This window comes from Bolinopsis microptera, chromosome 12 (genome assembly GCF_026151205.1).
Source record: "Bolinopsis microptera isolate Bmic1 chromosome 12, MBARI_Bmic_1.0, whole genome shotgun sequence".
NCBI classification, from domain to species: domain Eukaryota; kingdom Metazoa; phylum Ctenophora; class Tentaculata; order Lobata; family Bolinopsidae; genus Bolinopsis; species Bolinopsis microptera.
In genome coordinates, this window is record NC_087083.1 from 3,072,862 (window position 1) to 3,099,324 (window position 26,463).

At 40.9% G+C, this 26,463-nt stretch overlaps 2 protein-coding genes across 2 annotated transcripts in view; both read left to right on the forward strand.

Annotated features, from left to right (window-relative positions):
- LOC134824000 (major surface-labeled trophozoite antigen 417-like) overlaps positions 1-17,072 on the forward strand; it is a 55,608-nt gene extending 38,536 nt beyond the window's left edge. The window contains exons 2-27 of the mRNA XM_063835627.1: positions 5,824-5,932; positions 6,134-6,343; positions 6,473-6,571; positions 6,769-6,870; positions 7,072-7,167; positions 7,406-7,555; positions 7,752-7,864; positions 8,746-8,874; positions 9,058-9,183; positions 9,455-9,607; positions 9,790-9,942; positions 10,531-10,680; positions 10,872-11,000; positions 11,264-11,368; positions 11,580-11,684; positions 11,926-12,051; positions 12,262-12,495; positions 13,878-14,033; positions 14,340-14,540; positions 14,663-14,785; positions 15,030-15,140; positions 15,308-15,444; positions 15,623-15,749; positions 15,874-16,070; positions 16,220-16,311; positions 16,471-17,072. Of these exons, the coding sequence (XP_063691697.1) occupies positions 5,826-5,932; positions 6,134-6,343; positions 6,473-6,571; positions 6,769-6,870; positions 7,072-7,167; positions 7,406-7,555; positions 7,752-7,864; positions 8,746-8,874; positions 9,058-9,183; positions 9,455-9,607; positions 9,790-9,942; positions 10,531-10,680; positions 10,872-11,000; positions 11,264-11,368; positions 11,580-11,684; positions 11,926-12,051; positions 12,262-12,495; positions 13,878-14,033; positions 14,340-14,540; positions 14,663-14,785; positions 15,030-15,140; positions 15,308-15,444; positions 15,623-15,749; positions 15,874-16,070; positions 16,220-16,311; positions 16,471-16,588 (3,549 nt within the window). The 5' untranslated portion in view covers positions 5,824-5,825 and the 3' untranslated portion in view covers positions 16,589-17,072. The remainder of the gene's footprint in view (positions 1-5,823; positions 5,933-6,133; positions 6,344-6,472; positions 6,572-6,768; positions 6,871-7,071; positions 7,168-7,405; positions 7,556-7,751; positions 7,865-8,745; positions 8,875-9,057; positions 9,184-9,454; positions 9,608-9,789; positions 9,943-10,530; positions 10,681-10,871; positions 11,001-11,263; positions 11,369-11,579; positions 11,685-11,925; positions 12,052-12,261; positions 12,496-13,877; positions 14,034-14,339; positions 14,541-14,662; positions 14,786-15,029; positions 15,141-15,307; positions 15,445-15,622; positions 15,750-15,873; positions 16,071-16,219; positions 16,312-16,470) is intronic.
- LOC134824001 (uncharacterized) overlaps positions 1-26,463 on the forward strand; it is a 123,641-nt gene that overhangs the window by 71,647 nt on the left and 25,531 nt on the right. The gene's annotated exons all lie outside the window — the stretch shown is intronic.

A 26,463-nucleotide genomic window follows, 5' to 3' on the forward strand; every position in this document is an offset into this window, starting at 1 on the left:
CGACAACTAGCGCTGGATAGCGCTAGCCAGCGCTAGCCAGCGCTGGCCAGCGCTAGCTGACGAGTAATTTCAGTAATATCGCAACTATATTGCGCTGGCCAGCGCTGGCAGACGAGTAATACTAATATCGAGCGTGCTAAATCACTCTACAGTCGATCTTCGAGATTGTTCTAAAAGGGCCCACGATGGTTGTAACCAACTTGAAACTTCAATCGATGTATTTTCGGACGCTAATTCCGAATCAACGGATTCCCCCCCATGGGCCCATGACATAGGGTTAAAATGCTCTGATCCTGACGAGATATTGGCGAAAAACTGTACAGGTATCGATCACGTAATATGACCGTATAAGGAAGTTAGTCTAATTTCTCGTTATTGTCAGGGTTTCAGCATATGTTTTTGTTATTGGGTTAAGGTTAGGGTTAGGGTTTGGATCAAATTAGAGGGTTAGGGTTTCGAAAAGTCGTTCAGAACCAGCTAGAGTCAGAGAATGGGTTAAAAAGTCACGTGACAGTCGAGTGTAAAGTGATTAATCATCATCCGAGTAATATTAGGTAGTGCGCCATTGACAGTGAGCCGCGCGTGCCGACTGTAGGATGGTTTTTTAGCGCTAATTTCGGCCAGCACAATTTTCTTCAAACAAATAGATATTAAGTATCTTTCCCGACCTCTGATTGCAACAAAGCTTACTCATAAACTTACAAGGAAAGTGTCCGAAAAGTTTAAAGCATATCCAACCATCAGACATTATGTTACAGCTAAAAGCAGCGTATTTTGCCCCATTTTGATCACTATATCAACTCTGATATCCACCAAATTTTTCGGACAGTTGTGAAAGCTCTATTGGAAGGTCGTCGCCAATTTTCAGAATGATCTCATTCAAGGAACTGAAGATATATCCAAATAATACGACAAAAATCAACGAATTTGGTCAAATTTGGTCAAATTACGCAACTTTTACAGCTAATTTTGCTCCAAAAGCCGCGCACCATCAAATATGGCACCTAGGCGAAACTCACTAGTCACTGATCTTTCCAAAAAGGTATGACAAATTTGGTATTGTGAAAATTCTCACAGTCTCTAGAAAACAATGGTACACAAATTTTTAAAATCCGAGCAAGTTTATTTTTATGGTGCACCCCCTAGTAATATATGATTTTGATACATTGCGCTGGCTAGCGCTGGCTACCGCTGGCTAACGCTGGCTAGCGCTGGCTAGCGCTGGCTAGCGCTGGATAGCGACAACTAGCGCTGGCTAGCGCTGGATAGCGACAACTAGCGCTGGCTAGCGCTGGATAGCGACAACTAGCGCTGGCTAACGCTGGCCAGCGCTGGCCAGCGCTAGTTGTCGCCATCCAGCGCTAGTTGTCGCTGGCTATGCGACACTGTCGCACGCGATAGTTTGCGATGGCCAGCGCAACTGGCCATCGCAGAAAACAGTTCGATAACTAGCGCTGGATAGCGACAACTAGCGCTGGATAGCGACAACTAGCGCTGGATGGCGACAACTAGCACTGGATGGCGACAACTAGCGCTGGATAGCGACAATTATTATTAACCCTCTCCTTCATTTAATTTGAATAACTTTTATAATCTAAGTTTGAGAGATGTAAGCGGTGACACTAATTTCGTACACCGCATATGCAGATGAAAACAAGTTTTTTTTCAATTGATACCCTTATATCACTGATTTAGATTTGATGAGCACTGCGACAACTAGCTAGTAGCTCCGCCGGTTCTTTTGCGATAGTCAAAACGCGACAACTAGCGCTGGATGGCGACAACTAGCGCTATCCAGCGCTAGTTGTCGCCATCCAGCGCTAGTTGTCGCTATCCAGCGCTGGATAACGCTGGCCAGCGCAAAATATATATGTTCGATAATTGTCGCTATCCAGCGCTAGTTGTCGCCATCCAGCGGTAGTTGTCGCCATCCAGCGCTAGTTGTCGCTATCCAGCGCTAGTTGTCGCTGGCTATGCGACACTGTCGCACGCGATAGTTTGCGATGGCCAGCGCAACTGGCCATCGCAGAAAACAGTTCGATAACTAGCGCTGGATAGCGACAACTAGCGCTGGATAGCGACAACTAGCGCTGGCCAGCGCTAAGCGATAGCCAGCGCTGGCCAGCGCTGGCCATCGATATCCAGCGCAAAATTTTTGCGCTATTACTCGTCAGCTAGCGCTGGCCAGCGCTGGCCAGCGCTGGCCAGCGCTAGCCAGCGCTAACCATCGCTAGCCAGCGCTAACCATCGCTAGCCAGCGCTAACCAGCGCTAGCCAGCGCTGGCCAGCGCTAGCTGACGAGTAATATCGCAACTATATTGCGCTGGCCAGCGCTGGCTGACGAGTAATACAAATTCCGAGCATGCTAAATCACTCTACAGTCGATCTTCGAGATTGTTCTAAAAGGACCCCCAACAGTTGTAATTAACTTCAATCGATGTATTTTCGGACGCTGATTCCGAATCACCCCCCCCCCCCCCCCCCCCATGACATAGGGGTAAAATGCTCCCCTGACGAGATATTGGCGAAAAACTGTACATGTATCGATCACGTGATATGACCGTATAAGGAAGTTAGTCTAATTTCTCGTTATTGTTAGGGTTTCAGCATATGTTTTTGTTAAGGATTGGGTTAGGGTTAGGGTTGGGATCAGATTAGAGGGTTAAGGTTTCGAAAAGTCGTTCAGAACCAGCTAGAGTCAGAGAATGGGTTAAAAAAGTCACGTGACAGTCGAGTGTAAAGTGATTAATCATTATCCGACTAATATCGCAAGTATATGATTTTGATACATTGCGCTGGCTAGCGCTGGCTAGCGCTGGCTAGCGCTGGCTAGCGCTGGCTAACGCTGGCTAGCGCTGGATAGCGACAACTAGCGCTGGCTAGCGATGGTTAGCGCTGGCTAGCGCTAGCTGACGAGTAATAGCGCAAAAATTTTGCGCTGGATATCGATGGCCAGCGCTGGCCAGCGCTGGCTATCGCTTAGCGCTGGCCAGCGCTGGCCAGCGCTAGTTGTCGCTATCCAGCGCTAGTTGTCGCTATCCAGCGCTAGTTATCGAACTGTTTTCTGCGATGGCCAGTTGCGCTGGCCATCGCAAACTATCGCGTGCGACAGTGTCGCATAGCCAGCGACAACTAGCGCTGGATAGCGACAACTAGCGCTGGATGGCGACAACTAGCGCTGGATGGCGACAACTAGCGCTGGATAGCGACAATTATCGAACATATATATTTTGCGCTGGCCAGCGTTATCCAGCGCTGGATAGCGACAACTAGCGCTGGATGGCGACAACTAGCGCTGGATAGCCTTAGTTGTCGCCATCCAGCGCTAGTTGTCGCGTTTTGACTATCGCAAAAGAACCGCTCCGCCAAATTCGTACATCGGTGCGGTTTTATAGTCGATGAAAATTAAATTATTAAATCAATGGTATTTGATTTCGCAAAACTTCTTCATGATTTTCACTAGATTCGGTCGAGGAAACGTTTCCAAACCCTGACTCCTGACTCCTGACTCCTGACTCCTGACTCCTGACTCCTGACTCCTGACTCCTGACTCCTGACTCCTGACTCCTGACTCCTGACTCCTGACTCCTGACTCCTGACTCCTGACTCCTGACTCCTGACTCCTGACTCCTGACTCCTGACTCCTGACTCCTGACTCCTGACTCCTGACTCCTGACTCCTGACTCCTGACTCCTGACTCCTGACTCCTGACTCCTGACTCCTGACTCCTGACTCCTGACTCCTGACTCCTGACTCCTGACTCCTGACTCCTGATCCCTATGAGAGGTAAGATATATAAAATGATATGTAGTATAATTCTACACATGCACCTATTTGTTTTCTGTTATACCTGTAAGTAACACAGACTGTATAGTACCTTCTCATATTACATTTTACAGCAATATTAACTTCCTTATAAATATCTCCGGGATTTCGACGCGGGATCATATTATCACTCAGCCCGGCCCGCTGTTAGATAAACATCTCAAGGTGATATCATCCCGCCCCGGAAATTTGTATAAACCCGGCCCGCTTTTTAGTCGTAACTGATGTTTATCATTCAATTCTCCGACTTACAATAATCAATGATACTGCTGATTAGAACTCGATAATAGTAGAACAGTTAGACGCGCGATCACGTGGGCGCGTCACGTGCGTACCACGTGCCACCAATAGCATACGCCGAGTCTATACCACGTGACACGAAAGCGCACCACGTGATATGAAACATCGTAACCGTCCACTTCTTTTACACGCAAATTCCTGGGAACGTTGCCAAAGCAGCCAATTCTTGGAATTTCTCCAACGCGTGGCGTGAGAAGTTGGCGACTAGCCAGCTACCCTTGTCCGTGCCCTAAAAATAGTATTGTTTTGCTTGCTCTCCTTCCAGCTCTTGTTCCTTGTTCAAGCTATTGCTCCACTATGACAGATCGGTTTGACATTCAGATTGATGAACTGCTTTCCAATCGTGTTCCGGACAGTACAGTTAGAGTCAACAACTGGGCTCTAAACAAATTTAATTCTTGGCTTCAGTCATCCAGATTTGCTCGTGACTTCAATGACTTTGACCAAATTCCTGTTCAACGACTCAACTACATTTTAGAGTGCTTTCTTGTTTCTGTTGGATTTGACTTGAAGATGAAGACTATGTATTCTGTATAAATCCCTTGTCGAAATCGCCGGAGATAATTATAATCCATAAACACTTCACGCTCAGGGCTAAATAAATGTAATCCCTCAGCTGGCGCTTCGGGATTACATATTAACACAAAACTCGTGCGCTGCGCGCACTCGTATGTGTTTATCAGATCATCCCGCTAGCGCGGGATGATCTGTTATATAAACCCTTTGCGTGGCGGGTTTATGTTATTATTCACATTGTCATGTATACCTGTATTTGTATTAATTACTTATTAATGTTAGCTGGTGTTGTAACCTTGATCCTATTGTCTCCTTGGGGAGATTGCAGTATATAAATCTCCCGAATCTCCGTTGCTATGGGGATATGCCATCACTCATTTTCGACTTTTGGGTTTTCTTGAATCAAATTTGTGCCCGCTGTACCTCGTGCAAATTAAGCTAGCTCTAAATAAATTTTAGGCTCCTCCAAATGAATTATAACTTGGCTGAATTTATCGGTTGTAGTGATAACTAACGTGTTTTGTATAGTTTTGACTTTTGACTTTGTTGTTTATACCATAACTACATGATAAAATAAAGCATTTAAATAATAATAGCAGTTTAGAAAGGTCCACTACCGGTAAACAGCATGATACTTATTACATCAGACTCGCTAACAAACGTGAACCACTGCGTGATCTAAGTGGCGGCTCTTCAGGCAGACTATCTGCTAATACCTTATCTTATCTTTTGGCTGTTTATATCGGGTTACCTGCCGTGAGCATTACCAGCTGGCTGCAATACTACACTTTGTTTTCTAGCTGACCTCATTGATTTTAGGCATTGGCATTTTTTGGTTTTTCACTTTTTTGTTTTCTATTCAAATGATAGCAACATTATGAATTAGTTAAGGAAGAAATCATTATGTTTATCATTTTTTCCTCTCACATAAACATTAAGATTTAATGTCTCGATAAAAAGTTTTATTGATGCAACCTGAAACACAGTAGGAAAAATTATGAGACGCTAAACTTTAAGACTTTTCTCCCCAGCACCCCGGCCTTATATCATTATTTATTTGTTTATCGTCGCATTGATATATTAAGGGGAGACGTTTCGTAAATATGTTCCAAAAAGAGGAGACGCATGAATTGTACTCTTTATTGCTTTACCTTACTATTATATAATACCTGTCGATTAGAGTGATGAAGGTGGTGTACTGCCTGGTAACCCTGGTAACCCTGGTTGCACTGCACGGAGACGCTGTTTCAGTCTCAAGGGATCAACCTGCTGCTGTTGTTAAAGAAAACAGGTATAGTGACCTCATATCGTTCTTACTGTAGTTATATTGATATTATCTACTAATAATTGAACTCGATTGATGGGAAGGTGTATATTTAATCAACTAAACAGAACATTAACTTGCATTATAGATTTTAATCAACTAAATTAAACAATAAATTAAACCAATTTCAAGTTGAAAACTATTCATATGATCCATCACTCTTGCCAGCTTCAGCGAGGACAACCCACTAGAGATACTCTTTGACACTCTAATGAAGGACTTGGTAGGGCTCTTTAGTGACACTGAGGACAAAAAAGACAGTCAGGACAGTGAGGACAGAGCTCGTTATCATGATGGTCTGGAAGCTAAATGCCCTGCGGGCACGTTTTACAACAATACTTCTAAAAAATGTGAAGCATGTTTACCTGGAACATACAGGTTTACAGTTCACATTTAATCTTTTTAGTAGCTTCGTTTTAAAGTTCTAATTGTTCAATTTCAGGTAACTGGTAAACATATTTGTTATATTTTATAACCATATATTAATCATGTGCACGTTATTTTCAGTCAAGCAAATGCAGACGAGTGTACTCCATGTGCTGAGGGAACGTACAACGACATTGAACAGCAGGGATCATGCAAATCTTGTGATGCTGGAACATTCGCGTAAGTTTGTGATTCAATTATAAGTGAACATCACGCGGTGCAGTCCAAAATTTTAATAACATTTTTGAAAACAATCAGCGTCTATATCTTCGCGTGTGAAAATCTGTTGTATTGTTTGGTCAAAATTGATTATATTTCGGAGCAACGGTTCAACGTTTATTATGGGAGATAAGATGTGAATATAAATTGTTTTTCAGCAACAATACAGGATCTACGGTATGTTTGAATTGTGGACCAGGAACATTTACTGACGGCACCAAATCCACTAATTGCACTGCATGCAAAGCTGGACAATACAGGTAAACTTACTAAATACAGGTAAACTACAGGACAATACAGGTAAACTTACAAAGTTGCTAAAAATTACACTTTAAACTACTACCTCCTACAAGAAGCATTCTTATTAGGATGAAACCTAACCTAGGAGATTCCTGCATTTCGACTACAACCAAAATATCGGATAAATCCTTTTAGCTAGTTCCTTATTTTCATAATTTCAGTATTCCCAACCACACTGACTGCAGAAAGTGCGGACCTGGGACCTTCAGCGATAAACCTTTAGACACATGTACACCTTGTCCTAAAGATACAATCAGGTAATATAATATTATAAAATACTTTCAAATGTCATTGATTGGTACTGTCTTTACTACTTCACTAATAACAACCAGATCCCAAGCTCTAAAACTTAAATTAGGAGGTTTAATGAACGAAACAAAATTAAATGTCCGTTTTCAGCAATATCTGAACAATGCATGATGTAAACTCCGTATTTTAAAGTTGTAAGGTATATCTCTGCACGAACAAGTAACATGTAATTTCAATATCCTATAGTGGTCCAGGAGCCACTAAATGCACTGGATGTGGTCCAGACACACACCCTGATGAACCAAAACAGCAATGTATAACTGACCCCATTTGTTACCCGGGAGAGCATAGGGACACTGACGGTAGCTGTGCTAGTTGTCCCGCTGGATCTTTCAGGTATAGTAAGGATTATTACAGTTTAATATAGGATTATCTTCTAATCAAACCTTTAATCGGAGTAGTAGAATTATGAAATTATTCTCACTTGAAAGATAATAACTTTAATCACAATTCCAATTATTATTCACCAAGTTGTTAATGATATTTTACTTACACAAATCATCATCGAATAATGATCCGGTGCCCCCTACAGCACTGCAATAAACTCAACATCCTGTACACCATGTGCAGTAGGACACTACAACTCCGAGACTAACCAGACAACTTGTTTGGAGTGCTCCCCTGGATCCTTCTCCAACGCTACAGGTTTCACATAGCCGCGCGCTACTGCAAGTTATAGCAACCACAGGTTATACTTACCTTGTTTGACATTATCGGACTTTATTTGACCGGACATTGCGTGAACGGATATAATTGTAAACGGACATTAAAATGAACGCTCGAGCCATCGAGCGTGATCAACATTTAATTTAACTACATTATCGGCCTTTATTTGAACGGACATTAAAATGAACGCTATAAGGCCTCCAACGTCCAATTAATTTCTGTTCAAATAAATTCCGATAAGGTAGGTTTATTTTACCTCATCTCTCAAGCTAATTCTACTGTCTGTTTTCCGAATTGCACCACAGTTATATACTTAAACTCCCTAAAGTTTATCAATAAACTGACTATAACTACAGGGTCGACTACCTGTGAGGGATGTGTGTGTTTGTGTGTGTGTGTGTGTGTGTGTTTGTGTGTGTGTGTGTGTGTGTGTGTGTGTGTGTGTGTGTATGTGTGTGTGTTTGTGTGTGTGTGTGTGTGTGTGTGTGTGTGTTTGTGTGTGTGTGTGTGTGTGTGTGTGTGTGTTTGTGTGTGTGTGTGTGTGTGTGTGTGTTTGTGTGTGTGTGTGTGTGTGTGTGTGTGTGTGTGTGTGTGTGTGTGTGTGTGTGTGTGTGTGTGTGTGTGTGTGTTTGTGTGTGTGTGTGTGTGTGTGTGTGTGTGTGTGTGTGTGTGTGTGTGTGTGTGTGTGTGTGTGTGTGTGTGTGTGTGTGTGTGTGTGTGTGTGTGTGTGTGTGTGTGTGTGTGTGTGTGTGTGTGTGTGTGTGTGTGTGTGTGTGTGTGTGTGTGTGTGTGTGTGTGTGTGTGTGTGTGTGTGTGTGTGTACTGACACACACACAGTAATAAACTGATTATAACTACAGGGTCGACTACCTGTGAGGGATGTGTAGCAGGACAGTACAACTCTAACAACGGTTCTACTGACTGCTCTGACTGTTCTGCTGGTACCTTCTCCTCTGGGAACGCTACTGTTTGTACTGCCTGCCCCGCAGGTACATTACGAACGAGTTAATCTTCACGATGTACATTTGTGAAAAGATTGGAAGCAATGATTTTTCAAACTAATCAAATTTATTATTTATTTTCGTTTTTTCTCAATAATAGGGCCAGGGGACGTTAAATTTTCAGCTTTAGGCGTTGATCTGTCATATAATTATACATATATCACTTTTCAGGACAATTTAATTCTGTCAACAGTTCTGCTGTATGCACGGCTTGTGATATCGGTTCTTCTACTAACAATGAAACTGGTTCTACAAAGTGCAACGCTTGCAAACCAGGCAGTTTCTCAGGAACACCAGGTTTAATCAGACTTCAGCATAACGACTACTATTTGATGCAGCTCTTGTCAATTAAGCTTTCATTTAGGATATTATAATTAGTGGTCAAAAATTGGTTGCTTTAGATAACAATTAATCGTATCAACTAATTAAAAACAATTATTAAAGTATATGTGAACACCCTGTCAATCATTTTCCCGTTAGTGACGAAAAATAAATAAAATTTTAAACATATCCATATATTTATGTATTCATTTATTATTATGTATTTTCTAATAATTTTTCTACTTAGGGTCAGCTACTTGTACTTCCTGTGCGGCGGGATCTTCACAGGACAAGAAGGGACAAGCAAACTGTACATTTTGTATACCCGGTTCATCGTCACCTAAAGAAGGAGCCAAAACTTGCGCGGCTTGCGAGGCTGGCACATTCTCAAATACTACAGGTAACTGTTTACAGTATTGATCTTAAGATATTGTATATATTTCTATGGCAAAATTTTAAATATAAAGGTTCTTTTCCTCGTTGGTTCTCCAAAAATGTCATCATATTAAAAGGAAAACACCCTGATGTATATATTATTATGTTAGATACATGAGTAAGAACCTCACACATATTTGTTCGCAGGCTCGATAATGTGTACTAAATGTGCAGCCGGCTCAGCCCGGAACACCACAGCCGCTACTGCATGTATCACGTGTACAGCAGGCTCCTTTTCTCCTACTGAAGGAGCTATAGTATGTACTGACTGCAGCGCTGGTACCTTCTCAAATGAAACAGGTAACTATAATGCTTTTGGACACGAAGGGAAACACGCAACGTAAGGTTTGAAATCTTCGTAAAACTACATCATTAGAGCCTGTAAAAACATTTAACTTCAAGATAAGCACTCTATCAAGTAAAAATCATATATAATCATCATAGTTTATTAACTCAAATTATATGTAACTTAAATAGGTAACTGTCAGATATCATACTATGAAACTATCTGTTGTATCCAATGATTTTAAGTCCTTGATAGTCCTGAGGATAAGTCCTCAAACCGAATAAGATTGCATTAAGATTATATTTTGTATACAGACTTAAACAAAATTAAAAGAAATGACGATAGTGTTATCATATTCAATTTAATTTTTTATTCAACAAACTTTTTAATATTTATTTTGAATAGTTTAATTATTGTATGTTTTGAGATATTTTGGGAGTAAATACTCCAACACTGCCCCTGGAAGATCGCCATCCCCGGTTTTAAGTTGTTTCTAAATCTACAGAGGAGTAGCTGAGCGATCTCAAATTTATTTTTTGCTGTATGTACACTCTGTATAATTTATTTCGGGGTGTGCACCTCACCTAAATATCCTTACCCAGGGTCCACAGTGTGCAGCAACTGCTCAGCAGGTTCAGCACAGAATAACACAGCAGCTACAAGCTGTGACTCGTGTTCTCCGGGGTCTTTCTCTGGGGAAGCAGCCAAACTCTGTACTGACTGTACTGCTGGAACTTATGCTGAAAAATCAGGTTTAATATGGATTGTTCAAACTAAAACATTCACATATTTGTATTACATCAAATCGATTTTAACACAGTACTAAAGGTGGTTCTGGAAGCATAACTGATTGAGTTCTGGAGAACAGTAGAACACTTTAATTGATAATTTAGAAATGTTTCTAAACCAGACTTTGTTGAGTAAACTCACCTCCTCCCACCAGGATCTCTAAAATGTGATAACTGTGCGGCTGGCTCCTTCCAGAACTCAACAGGGGCTGTGAACTGTAGTGTCTGCAGTGCAGGTTCCTTCTCAGTAGAGGCATCCCCCCTCTGTACTCCGTGTCACGCAGGTATTCCAGAGATAAGCTTATTAATTTTTTAAATAATTAACTAATCGTCGCTAAGATTATCATTTTGTTTTTTATCTAATTTAAGTTAGGCGAAAGGAAACCGCTGCGGCAAATCGGGGTTTTGTTAGTATACATTGTGCATGTTAAGCCCTATTTGGGGGAAGGAAATGGCCGCGGTAAATCTGGGTTTGTGGTAAATCGGGGCGCGGTAAATCGGGGTTAACTGTACTTGTATTGAATTCCTTATACTCTGTGTCATTCAGGGCAGTATGCTGGTACCTCTGGATCTGTTAACTGCAGTGCCTGTGCTTTGGGGAGGTCTACTGATGGGAACGCGGGTGCTACTAAGTGCGATGATTGTGTAGCTGGTAGGTGGTGTGGTGGTGTTGTGTTTGTTCATTGTACTGATGCTGCATTTGGAAATATATGAAATATCCAGCTGATTCTATTTAAGCATTTGGATAGATATTAATGCTACTCTTTAAAAAACTATAAAACACCTACATGGCTATGCATTAACTTAAATCTCAGCATTACACTAAAGTCACAATATATTAAATCACTCATGAATGTCTACAGGAAAGTTTGCAAACGTAACAGGATCCCCGATATGTGCTTCTTGCCCTGTTGGTTCCTCAACTGGAAATAGCACTGGAGCCACTGTGTGCGAGATTTGTTCTGCTGGTAAGTTTATATTTCGTCCTGTTAAACTTAGCGGGGTTTTCGTCGAGTTTGAGTTTCTGTTACCCATTTTAAAACTTTACAAATAAACCCAGCACTTTCCCATACGCATGATCTCCAACCGATTACCGTAGCTCATAATATCCTAATCCTTAATCCTAGTTCAAATAGTCAGTGGTAAAATCGATGACACGTTTATTCTTTTCCTCGAAAATATATCTTAAGATCAAATTCATATCCGCAGGAAAGTTTTCAAATAGCACAGGGTCAGCCATTTGTACAGCATGTCAAGCCGGTTCATCAACACTAAACATCACCGGGTCTGACAGCTGTTCTCTCTGTAGACCAGGCAGCTTTAGCAGCGATGATGGTAGGGACTTTGCTTATCTCTTTATCTACTTCTTATGTATTATTTGATTTGATATAGAACTTAAAGTTTTAGTTTCAAGTATCAACTTATCAATTAAATTGGAAGCTGATTCCCACATGTATGATGCAGGTGATAATACTTTTGTCCTGGATTATAATATCACGATATCTCTACCAGCTACCTATAAACATTAACCTAGTTGCCCAACAGGATCAGCAGTGTGCTCGGTGTGTCCGGGAGGACAATACTCCGATAAGAACGGTACCACCACCTGCAGCTTGTGTGCAGCCGGTAACTACTCCGATCCGAACGCCACCGTGTGTAACATGTGCACTCCAGGACTGTTTAGTAACACCACAGGGTCCGCAGAGTGTACTAAATGTGCTGCTGGGTCCTCTACTGAGTCACTCCGAGGATCAACTAACTGCACGCTGTGCACTGCTGGTAAAACTTAACTCTTATTTTAGTAATGTTAAGCTAATCAACTAACTGCACGCTGTGCACTGCCGGTAAAACTTAACTCTTCTTTTCGTAATGTTAAGCTAATCAACTAACTGCACGCTGTGCACTGCCGGTAAAACTTAACTCTTATTTTAGTAATGTTAAGCTAATCAACTAACTGCACGCTGTGCACTGCCGGTAAAACTTAACTCTTATTTTAGTAATGTTAAGCTAATCAACTAACTGCACGCTGTGCACTGCCGGTAAAACTTAACTCTTATTTTAGTAATGTTAAGCTAATCAACTAACTGCACGCTGTGCACTGCCGGTAAAACTTAACTCTTATTTTAGTAATGTTAAGCTAATCAACTAACTGCACGCTGTGCACTGCCGGTAAAACTTAACTCTTATTTTAGTAATGTTAAGCTAATCAACTAACTGCACGCTGTGCACTGCCGGTAAAACTTAACTCTTATTTTAGTAATGTTAAGCTAATCAACTAACTGCACGCTGTGCACTGCCGGTAAAACTTAACTCTTATTTTATTAATGTTAAGCTAATCAACTAACTGCACGCTGTGCACTGCCGGTAAAACTTAACTCTTATTTTATTAATGTTAAGCTAATCAACTAACTGCACGCTGTGCACTGCCGGTAAAACTTAACTCTTATTTTAGTAATGTTAAGCTAATCAACTAACTGCACGCTGTGCACTGCCGGTAAAACTTAACTCTTATTTTAGTAATGTTAAGCTAATCAACTAACTGCACGCTGTGCACTGCCGGTAAAACTTAACTCTTATTTTATTAATGTTAAGCTAATCAACTAACTGCACGCTGTGCACTGCCGGTAAAACTTAACTCTTATTTTAGTAATGTTAAGCTAATCAACTAACTGCACGCTGTGCACTGCCGGTAAAACTTAACTCTTATTTTAGTAATGTTAAGCTAATCAACTAACTGCACGCTGTGCACTGCCGGTAAAACTTAACTCTTATTTTAGTAATGTTAAGCTAATCAACTAACTGCACGCTGTGCACTGCCGGTAAAACTTAACTCTTCTTTTCGTAATGTTAAGCTAATCAACTAACTGCACGCTGTGCACTGCCGGTAAAACTTAACTCTTATTTTAGTAATGTTAAGCTAATCAACTAACTGCACGCTGTGCACTGCCGGTAAAACTTAACTCTTCTTTTAGTAATGTTAAGGTACTCTTTGTTCCCCTGGAGTAAATTAAATAAGTTTTTCGTATGAATTTAAAATTTATTAATGCATGCCAACAAAATGTTACCAATTACCATATACAACCTTTTCTTCGTTTTATTCCGAGCATAGTTAATGTAAAAGTTAGATACTTCCTGTCTAATAACTTAATAATACTTTTCAGGTCACTTTGCCGCACGTGCCGGATCCCCCTCGTGCGATCCCTGTGCTGTAGGAACCTCCACAGAAGACAAAGCTGGAGCTGATAAGTGTCCTCTATGTAAGGCAGGGTTCTTTGCTGAGGACACTGGTTCTTCTAGTTGTGATTCTTGTCCTGCTGGTCAGTAAAAAGTGGCCGACATTTTGTCATGAGAATTTCATGACAAAGTCTCGGCTTAAGTACTAAATTTGTTTTTCAACCAGTCAGTAATGACCAAATAGAGTACTCCTAAAAAGAGGTACCATGCGTCTCCCTCTCAAGTATTTCAGATAAGGTTTAATGGCCAATGAAATGAAATGAAGTATTCATATCCCGCTTATATGATTAACCAACAACACAAGGAAGGTGGTTAAGAGCGGCTGACTGTGAGTGAAAGTGAACAAAAGTGTCACTCAATAAAACATCTCATTTACACCTCACTCCCAGGTTCCTACTCGGACTCAGCAGGATCTTCTGTCTGTACGGTCTGTGCAGCTGGAACCGTCTCCGCAGCACCTGCATCAGTAACATGCTCTCTTTGTGCTGCTGGTACTACCTCTCCTGTTAACTCTACTGCTTGTACTGATTGTGGGGCTGGTAGTTTCGCTGATAAGGCTGGGTCTCCTGAGTGTAGTCCTTGTGCTGCTGGTGAGCTTATTTTAATCTTAGCATCAGCACTCATGATAGAATGGTGTAATCTATCACATTCAATAAATCACGCATAATTTCATTATGGCGATTACCTTTAACAAGTACTATGATATAAACAGGTAGTTACGCAGACAAAACAGGGAGTGTGGACTGTACCGACTGTGTACCAGGATCCTATCAGGACCAGACAGGACAGACTGTGTGCGCTCTCTGTGCACAAGGATCTTATCAGGATAAGAAAGGTAACATGCCGAATCTTGTGTTTTGTTTCTGATAACATGATATCACCATGATGACATAAAGTCATTATTTTTTTTAAATATATATATTTCTAAATAAATACCATTCAAATCTGACACGTGTGGCCACTGAAACATCATACAAGACGCATTTCAAAAGAGTTTGCCATAGTTGAATGCATTTCACTCATTCATCTGATAAGAAAGTGCAGTATCTGAATACTAATCTCTATAACTGTCCTATTAGGAGGTGCAGTATGTAAATCATGTGCTAACAGCAGAACTTACACTACCTACAAAACTGGTTCAATATCAGAGGATGCTTGTCAAGGACCACTACTCAACTACACCATAACTGGTACGAGTTCTAAACTCTCGGTTAACCTTGCAGACGTCTTATCTATAACCTTGATAATGAGATAATGAACTCGCTTTCATCATGTTAACGAAGGCAAATCATTATCTCAATCTTTTTGGCTATGTTTTGTCAATGTAACAAATCCTATAACTATGATGTTTGCTTAGGTAAAGTAAGCCAGTTGACAGACAATGCAACTGTAACAGTGCCCGAGTCCTCTACTCTGGTACTCACCGCAGTCAGTGGTAACTGGGTTGCAAGGAATCCTAGCAATCCTTACACTGAGACCGTCTTCTTGATGCAGGTGCAAACAATTCTGCAAAAGTTTATTCGTTAATAATTGGCCGATTTGATACAATTTCTGAGTTTATGTTTAAAAGGAAAAAAAATTGTTTACAAATTCTGAAATAAATTTATCATTTGTTACTTTAAATGATAAAAACGCCACCTGAATGAAATAAGTAAGTAACAAATATCACCAGGGAGACAAAAAGACTCTAAAAGGGCCAAAAGTGATACTGGAACCCATGATGACAAACATATTCTGTTACAAGGATACCGAGGGGCATGGAGCACGGTTTGCTGGATATCAGGACAAGGACATCAAGGGTGAGCCACTATACTATAGTCAACTATATGAATATCTCCCAAACCTTTAATAAGCGAACATTTAGAAAGTGGAGACATGATAGGCAACGATTATCTCACTTAAGTAACATCCAATCGTTCACAGGAAGACAATGCGAGAGCCCTTGTCGTAACACAGAAAGTCTGCCAATCGGGCCACATTGCCAAGTACAGAACGAAACCTCCCCTTGTGGGATACCTCAGTGTATCTGGGACGTGGAGTGTTCTGCAGGGGATGGGACAGGGTATAGGGGTCTAGTTAATAAGGCTACTTTAGAGGGAGGCAGATCTGCTACATGTCAGGTGATAAAATAAAACTTTGCATTTGTAACATGGATACTATTAATAACATTGTTTAAACAGTGAGCATTTTGATGTATTCAGGAAAAAGAAACACCGGATTATAAACATTTATATTGTGAACTATGAAGTTTAATACGATTATATTTCAGCGTTGGGATAAAGACTATCCTCATGTTCACACCTTCCATCCAACTACATATAACACAGCCAAATACGGAATTGGCAATGATAACTCCTGCAGGTAAAATCTTTATGTCAATTACAGTTAATAATCGTCATCAAAAAGGTTTAAAATTATTCATATATTACTGCAAGACCTCTCTATACCGTGCCTCGATATATAACCAGGCTTCTTCTTTTCTCCCAAAATTCAATATGTTACCTCTTATCCACCACCCAGGAACCCAGACCCCAGGAACATCCAAAAACCTTGGTGTTACACCACTGATCATTGGACCAGGTTTGGGGAATGTTCTGTTCCGGAGTGCGGTGCTGCTTTTGATTACTTCAAACACTGATCAAAGTTAGACGGATTCCGGATTTATAGTTTCAGAGATTTTAATTAAGCTACTCAAATTTCTCATTTTGATTTATCCATTATCAATTAGCTGGACTGAATGGTTTAATGTCAATGGGAGGACTCGAGTTATGAGTAGCATTTTGTATTTGAACAACTTTTTAAGTGCACTTTTGAAGAATGATTTTCTTATCTTTGTCGTAATTTTTGATATTAAAGCAAATTCATATTTTTTGAACCATTTTATTTTTCTATGAAAACAACATTTGAACATTTGGTATATTTTTGATTTTATGTTTTGATACAATGTGAAAATTTGTTGAATGATTATTAATGTCTAGTTATAAAATCATTTTAAATGATATTACAGAAACATAACTGAATTTAAAGAATTGTATCCTTATTTCTGTATCCATACTGATACATAAATTATATCAATTAATGTGAACGCAGTTTCAGATCGTTGCTTAATTCCAGTTTTCAGTAATGCTTCCTGCTTTTCTGCTTTTACTTTCATCATTAATCAATCATTGAAGAAAATTCAGTAAAAACAGTGAAACCTGGGTCGCGGCCGAAAGCTGATACGTAAAATATCCTACCGCACCGGTATTTAATATCCTACCGCGCCAGTAGATCGATCGTGACTTGTCAATGTCATGTTACTCACCATGACTTGTCATGATCAAAAAATGTTAGCCAAACTTATATTTAGGTCCAGGAAAGTGTATACTTTACTCGTTAAGTCGTTATTATAAAATGCGGGTAAAATTAAAAAATAGTTTTAAGCTATCAATTTTCGGTTTCTGAGTCCTAACTTTGCACAGCGTCATTTTCATTTCCAAAATCTCTAACTGAAATGATGTCACGCAATATGTGATAAACGTTAGAACAGGTGTGCATATTATATATCATTAGACTGGCATTCGCTATTAAAAAAGCCCTTCATATTCATAACTCACATCATTAATTCATTATAGAGCCAGGGTGTGCCGGACTGCATATCACAATGCTGGCAAGCATTACCGTCGCCCTTATATTCACAATACTATTTACCCCCTATACTAGTATATCCCCTTTATTGTTTTCCAGGCATTAAGACTCATCGAAAGTAGTTCAGCAGGTATATTTAAGTAAAAAAACATTCTAATTCAATGTTAAAGATGACAGGAATAAGAAATAGTTATGTGGAGGTTTTTAAGAAATTTGAGCAAAATACGCGCCAGCATGTTATACGAAATTAGGTAAAAAACCCAAAATCGCCATATTCAGGTGCCTTAAAAACCATGTTAAAATTGAGTTAGAGATCTGAAACTTTGCAGGGCGTCTAGACCTTGTCCAAATCGACTGTAAAAAAAATTTCTTGTTTCAGGAGTATTGGGAAGTGGGTTTTCTGGAACCCCTGTTTTACAACAGATTGTCGTGAAGTATATATATATATATATATGTATTATGTACAATGAAAACAACGATTCTACAAAATCAGAGTTTCATGCAAATGCAATCATCAGTGTCAGAATACTTACTAAATTAATAAATCCATGTTTTCCTTACAAGCTCCTTCATAAAATTAACTTAACTAAACTAAATCAAAAACAAAATCAAACGAAACGAAACGAAATTGAAACGAAAATGAAATACAAGAACAAAAACTAAAATTAAAATAAAATATTCCTAAAAGCATTTCTTCAGCATAAACTTGTTGGTGTGCCTACATTTACTTATGAGTTCCCTCCTCCTATTTAATAGATTGCCATCTTTATTTAAAATAATATAAAGTTTTTCAGTAAGGCAGAGATGACAATCTTTCGTACCCCCCTTGTACGGATGAGCATGTTTGATTATTTTCCAAGATATTTTATATGGTGTTTGTTTATCTTTCAACTCCCATATTTTCTTAGATAGCTCCGTCTGATTTCGTAGCTTCTCGAGTTTGAAAGAGCTTGTGTGTGAACTGAAACGGGTCTTAAAAGTGTTTTCAGTAAGCCCAATATATTTGTGCTCTTTCTTTTCATTTTCCACTGCAATAGTTGCTTCATATATCACTGCTGCTTCCAGGCATTGTCCGTTCAGTGGGCACATTTCCGGCTTTCTGCAATTGCACGTTTTCGATTTAATTGTAGGTTCTTTCTGAGCTTGGTGTCTGGTGCTCGCTAAGATGGATCCTACGTTGGGTAGGCAACTGTATGATAGCTTAATTGTGTTTCTGTTGAACATTTTGTGAAATTGGTGTCCTCTGGGGAAGTGCTTGTCTAGTAATCGGAGGAAGCTCTTGCCTATGTTTGTTGTTACATTTGAGCTGTATGGGGGGTTGAACCATATGATCTTCCTGGATCTCTTCCTGTTGGCTCGTGGCAAGGCGGTGCTAGTATCTGTAAACTCTAGTTGGTGGTCGTGGCCGCTTTCTTTAAGTGCTGTTCCGTAAATCCCTTTCGCTTTGTCAAACTCTTCTTTATTGCAGGAGATGTCCGATAGACGCCGGTTTATCATTTTGGGGAGCTGGTTTATGATTGTTGGTGGGTGGTTTGACTGCTTGTTGATATATAGCGGTGTGTCATTTGGCTTTCGGAAGGGGAAGTATTTCCCACTGTCAAGATTAAGTGTCACGTCTAGGAAGTCGACTTCAACGAGATTGGTTTCTATTGTGATCTTTAGTCCTTCCTCCTTGAATATAGCCGTGATCTTTTTCCGGATTCGGTCTAGTTTCGGTCCGTTAGCTTGTGGAATGATTGCTAGGCCGTCGTCTCTGTAGAGACCGATTTGGTTGGCTGGAATATACTGCTGGAGTTGGTTGAGCATGTGTACGCCGACAAGTTCACATGTTTCGGCGCCATCATACGATCCCATGGTGACATCAAAATTGCGGTTCTTCTTTTCCCAAACATCGCCGTTATGGAAGAGAAGCGCATTCTTGGCGTGTTTTATAATTTCAATTTCCCTGGAGCTGAGTTCGATGGTCTGCATGGCGAACTGTATGGCTTTATCGAGCAGGTCTTCCGTTATTGAGGGGTAGAACTCAACTACGTCAAACTTCACGAACTTGCTCTTTGTTTCCTTGTTCATCCCGTGGAACCAGTTCAGGACCTCCTTGGTATTTTTCCAGAGGTTGAGGTTTGTGTTGGTGGCCTCCAGCAGTCTGGTGATGGTTTGTTCCAATATCTGCTTGCTGATCTTGCCTAGTTCGTTCTTTGCGGGGTTGATGAGTCGGCATTGCGGTGTGTTCTTGAAGTTGTCCTTGTGATCTTTAAGGGTTATGAAGCATTGCTCCTCCGTGAAACGCTGTACTCGGTCTTCTAATTCCAATGATCGGGCAAGTTTGGCTGAAATTTTGTCGATTTCGTCTTTCTTCCCTGGATTAGCCTTCTTATACGTTTTTGTCACATTTTCGGTTAGGAGTTTATCGTAACGTTCTGTCGACACAAGGTACATATTGGTGGTCTTGTCCGCTGGTACTATGACCTTGCCTGAGTTGCGGAGTTTTTCAAGGTCTTCATCGAGTTTCTGCTGAAAATTGTTTTTCGATTTCGAGAACTCGATGGAGCTTATCAACTCATACATGTCATCCTCAAAAGCATTCAGGTGTTCACTTTGCGGCGGGGTTTTTGATGTTTTGAACCCATACGTTTCCTTCAAGTTTATCTCTTGCTCTTTATTAAATAAAGAGCAAGAGATAAACTTGAAGGAAACAAAAACGTATAAGAAGGCTAATCCAGGGAAGAAAGACGAAATCGACAAAATTTCAGCCAAACTTGCCCGATCATTGGAATTAGAAGACCGAGTACAGCGTTTCACGGAGGAGCAATGCTTCATAACCCTTAAAGATCACAAGGACAACTTCAAGAACACACCGCAATGCCGACTCATCAACCCCGCAAAGAACGAACTAGGCAAGATCAGCAAGCAGATATTGGAACAAACCATCACCAGACTGCTGGAGGCCACCAACACAAACCTCAACCTCTGGAAAAATACCAAGGAGGTCCTGAACTGGTTCCACGGGATGAACAAGGAAACAAAGAGCAAGTTCGTGAAGTTTGACGTAGTTGAGTTCTACCCCTCAATAACGGAAGACCTGCTCGATAAAGCCATACAGTTCGCCATGCAGACCATCGAACTCAGCTCCAGGGAAATTGAAATTATAAAACACGCCAAGAATGCGCTTCTCTTCCATAACGGCGATGTTTGGGAAAAGAAGAACCGCAATTTTGATGTCACCATGGGATCGTATGATGGCGCCGAAACATGTGAACTTGTCGGCGTACACATGCTCAACCAACTCCAGCAGTATATTCCAGCCAACCAAATCGGTCTCTACAGAGACGACGGCCTAGCAATCATTCCACAAGCTAACGGACCGAAACTAGACCGAATCCGGAAAAAGATCACGGCTATATTCAAGGAGGAAGGACTAAAGATCACAATAGAAACCAATCTCGTTGAAGTCGACTTCCTAGACGTGACACTTAATCTTGACAGTTGGAAATACTTCCCCTTCCGAAAGCCAAATGACACACCGCTATATATCAACAAGCAGTCAAACCACCCACCAACAATCATAAACCAGCTCCCCAAAATGATAAACCGGCGTCTATCGGACATCTCCTGCAATAAAGAAGAGTTTGACAAAGCGAAAGGGATTTACGGAACAGCACTTAAAGAAAGCGGCCACGACCACCAACTAGAGTTTACAGATACTAGCACCGCCTTGCCACGAGCCAACAGGAAGAGATCCAGGAAGATCATATGGTTCAACCCCCCATACAGCTCAAATGTAACAACAAACATAGGCAAGAGCTTCCTCCGATTACTAGACAAGCACTTCCCCAGAGGACACCAATTTCACAAAATGTTCAACAGAAACACAATTAAGCTATCATACAGTTGCCTACCCAACGTAGGATCCATCTTAGCGAGCACCAGACACCAAGCTCAGAAAGAACCTACAATTAAATCGAAAACGTGCAATTGCAGAAAGCCGGAAATGTGCCCACTGAACGGACAATGCCTGGAAGCAGCAGTGATATATGAAGCAACTATTGCAGTGGAAAATGAAAAGAAAGAGCACAAATATATTGGGCTTACTGAAAACACTTTTAAGACCCGTTTCAGTTCACACACAAGCTCTTTCAAACTCGAGAAGCTACGAAATCAGACGGAGCTATCTAAGAAAATATGGGAGTTGAAAGATAAACAAACACCATATAAAATATCTTGGAAAATAATCAAACATGCTCATCCGTACAAGGGGGGTACGAAAGATTGTCATCTCTGCCTTACTGAAAAACTTTATATTATTTTAAATAAAGATGGCAATCTATTAAATAGGAGGAGGGAACTCATAAGTAAATGCAGGCACACGACGACAGGTAGAAAGGGTTGCAAAAAGGGCAAGAATTGTCCTTTCTTCCATCCTGAAATCTGCAAAACTGCGCTTGACATCGGTTCATGTTCTAAAAAGGATTGTTCGAATTTTCACCCTCGCTCTGCTCGAAAGAAAAATAACAACAACAACAACAACAAACCCAGCAGTGTCCCCCGAAAAGCGAAGCAGAAACAAAATGGTGCAAATCAGAACGTCAGCAATTCTGAATCGAGCAATTTTTTAGAGTTGCGAAACTTGGTCACGGGCATGGCGACCAAGTTAGAAGCGATGGAGAAGAAGATGAGCCAAGGTGCACCAGCGTGCCATCCTCACACGCAGCCAACTTCAGCTCTCCAAGCTCCCCCCACCATGATGTACCCGGCTCCAGCACCCCAGCCTATGATGTCTCTAGGAGTGCCCAGGCTACCGCCCCATCCCATGCCTTACTCTCATCACTCCTTCTATTAAATGCGAGGAGCTTGAATCCGTCTGCGAATAGTGTCGGCAGATGGAAACTTAATGACCTTATTGGTCATGTTGAGGAAAAACGAGAGTCAGGGCACTTGTTCCCCTTCATCGCGATTACGGAGTCCTGGTTAAAGTCATACTACAGTGACGCTCAACTCCAGATACCGGGCTACTCAGTTTCAAGATGTGATCGTAGCAAGAGGAGTGGAGGAGGTGTTCTTCTCTACTCATTGTCGTCTCTCCCAGTGTCAGCTTCAGAGTTTTACGACGACGGTACTTGTCAGGGGCTGTGCAATGTTTACCCATCTGCAAAGCTATTGGTGGCAGTCATCTACAGACCCCCTGATGCGAGCCTATCAAGCTTCTCAAAGCTTTTGGATCACTTGGGGCACGCTATCGAAAACCTTGACAACGATTATGAGTTGTTCATAACAGGTGATTTCAACTTACCTCAGGTTGACTGGGGATCGCTTCAGATCCACAGCGGTGGGACATCGGAATCAAATTTATCGGCCCAACGCTTGTTAAACTTTATGTCAACCTACCTTCTCAGTCAAATGGTCAACGTGCCTACCAGAGGAAACAACATTTTGGACCTGGTTTTCTGTAACAATGACCGACTGATATCGGATGTTAAAACTGAAGCAACCGATATATCTGATCACGATATGGTCAGCGTCCTACTCTCCTTCAACCCTGGTGTGATGGAGGAGGCCCATGCTACATATCTTGATGAAATGAACTTTCGAGCATTAGATTTCAATCAAGCTGATTTTCCCCGACTGAATAAGGTTTTTGAAGCTATTGATTGGGATGAACTGAGAGATGCTGGTACGTTCGAGGAATTTCCTGCCAAGTTCACGGATAAAGTACTAAACACGTGCATATCGAACATTCCCAAGAAACGACCTCCATCAGGCAAGCCTAAGCTCTACAATTCTCTCAGAAGACGGAAGTCTAAGCTTAAAACTCGTCTCTCCGCAGCAAGGTGCGCCGGTGACAATGCCCGAATCAAGAAACTTGAAGACGAGATCGGGCTGGTGTGCTATGAGATAAAGGAGGCCATAGTCAACCATCTCGACCAAGGTGAGAGGAGAGCGGTGGAGCGGATCAAAAGTAACCCCAAATATTTCTTCTCCTATGCCAAATCATTCTCCAAAGTGAAACACAACATTTCTACCCTCCTGAACGACAATAAGGAACTAGTCACTGAACGGAAAGAACTCGCCAACATCCTTCAACAACAGTTCTGCTCCGTTTTCAGCGACCCTAACTGTCCCGACACAGCAGTCCCTACATTTGCGGTACCACCCCTTATCAGTAGAGACAATGACATTGTGTTAACACCTGATAGTATCATGGAAGCTATATCTGAAATTAAGCTAGACTCTGCCCCTGGACCCGATGGAATACCAGCTATTCTTCTCAAAAGGTGTGCTACCAGCCTTAGTGTCCCGATTTATCTTATGTGGTCAGAGTCCATGTCATCTGGTATAGTGCCAAGCTTCTACAAGACGGGTTATGTTTCGCCACTTTTCAAGAAAGGCAGTAGATGTGAAGTTGGAAACTACAGACCTGTCACTTTGACCTCCCACGTTGTAAAAGTGTATGAAAGAGTGATAAGAAAACATATGGTGGAGTATTTGGAAGCCAACAGTCTCTTGACCGATAAGCAGCATGGTTTCAGAGCGAATAGGAGCTGCTTGACTCAAATGCTCGGCCATTTTGACGACATCTACGAAGGGTTTACTCGTGGTGAAGATACAGATTCTATATATCTGGATTACGCTAAGGCGTTCGATAAAGTCGACTTAAATCTTCTCATCCACAAGCTGAAAAAATATGGGTTTCATGGCAAGCTCATAGAGTGGATAAAGTCCTTTCTCTTTGATCGCGAACAAGTCGTGGTGCTTAATGGAGTTCACTCGGTTATCGCAAAGGTTTTAAGTGGTGTTCCCCAGGGAAGCGTTTTGGGGCCGCTTCTCTTTATCTTGTTCATCAATGATCTAGAACAAGTAGTGGACTCATCTAGGGTGAGTTTTTTCGCCGATGATACTAGAGTCTCCAAACAGATTGGCTGTTTTGAAGACTGTCAGTTGTTACAAGAAGATATCTATAAGATTCTTGACTGGTCACGTAGCAACAACATGAAGCTTCACGAGCAGAAGTTCGAGCTGTTAAATCACCTCCATAACAGTAAGAGCTCATTCCCCGAACTACCCTTCTTCGCCGAAACACTGCGTTACAAAGTATCCAGTCAGGACATACTTTATCCTGTCGAAAACGTCCGAGATCTTGGAGTTATGGTTTCAAGTGATCTTAGCTGGTCGACACACATCGGCAACATGGTACCCAAAGCAAGGAGCACACTATTTTGGGTATTCAGTGTGTTCAAAACTCGCGACAAGACCGTAATGACTACTCTCTACAAGTCACTAGTAAGAAGCTTACTAGAGTATTGCTGCCCACTCTGGAGCCCTACCAAGGTGACTGAAATACAGCTGATAGAGGGGGTGCAAAGAACTTTCACCAGTCGTATTGGCGGTCTTCAACATCTCAACTATTGGGAAAGACTCGTACAGCTTAAATTGATGTCTCTACAGCGCAGACGGGAGAGGTATATCATCCTGATGATGTGGAAGATTCTCCATAATGTGGTACCAAACTGCTGTGATATCAAATTCAAGGTGACCCCAAGACACGGGGATGTAGCTGTCATACCCTCATTGTCAAAGTCAAGTTCCTTACGCAACCAGTCACTGTACGACAGGTCTTTTGCAGTTCAAGGACCGAAGCTGTGGAACAAAGTGCCTCACACAGTAAAGGCTGATTCATCCTTTGACATGTTTAAGTGTAGTTTGTCGAACTTTCTTGCTTTGATACCGGACAACCCTCCGGTCGCCGGCTACAGCTGCAGTTGGTCAAACTCACTGGTCGACTACTCGCCATCCAGGTGGTCAGATATCTGATGACCCTTCCGGCTCCACGGATGAACTCAACGAAGTAACGAAGTAAGTAACACCAACAAGTTTATGCTGAAGAAATGCTTTTAGGAATATTTTATTTTAATTTTAGTTTTTGTTTTTGTATTTCATTTTCGTTTCAATTTCGTTTCGTTTCGTTTGATTTTGTTTTTGATTTAGTTTAGTTAAGTTAATTTTATGAAGGAGCTTGTAAGGAAAACATGGATTTATTAATTTAGTAAGTATTCTGACACTGATGATTGCATTTACATGAAACTCTGAGTTTGTAGAATCGTTGTTTTCATTGTACAATGCTCCCCTCCCGGGTAGAGCACTCTTGAAACTGGATTTCTCCAAAAGAAACATCATATGTATTATGTATGTATAGACGCTTTTGCTGTTAATTGTAGCCTACATTTAAGTGTCCGTAGATTCAAAAGTATAAAAGATACAGTCATTTCGAACCACAGGTTTTAAAGATAATTGTTTATACTTTAGTTTACATTATATCAAAAAATAATTTATCTTCATCATTATCACTTGATGACGTCATCAAATTAAGTGTTTTTAAAACTTGATTTTTGACAAAGTAACAACTTTTCAAATCGATTTTAAACCATTAAGGAGTAATTTTATTCAAAATCTGAGGACATTTTTGCCTTAGATAATTGTTCAAGCATTCTGAAAATCTACCGGAAAAGTTTCTTACTTTGCTCCTTCATAAAGATATTCGCTATTGAAGTAAGTGCTTTTTTGAAGAATAATTTTATAAAAACACAAAAGTTGTGAATTAGTATTCTCTGGTGTTGGGCCATCCTTTGGGTTGTGGAGCTCAATTTTGCTTTTTAAAGGTCTAAATTGTTTTATAGGCTAGTTTTAAAGTTGAAAATCAAAAAGTTGCACACGTGGGGACACGCCCGATTTGATAGAAAATTGCTAAAATTACTGAAAATTGCTGTTTTCACCATTTTTATCAACCTTGGAGTCCCGTTGTGATCCAAGTTCTATATGAAATCTTCTGAAACTTTGCATGCTTATTAAACTATATATAAAATACTGCTATGCAAAAATTTACGGTGATTCAAT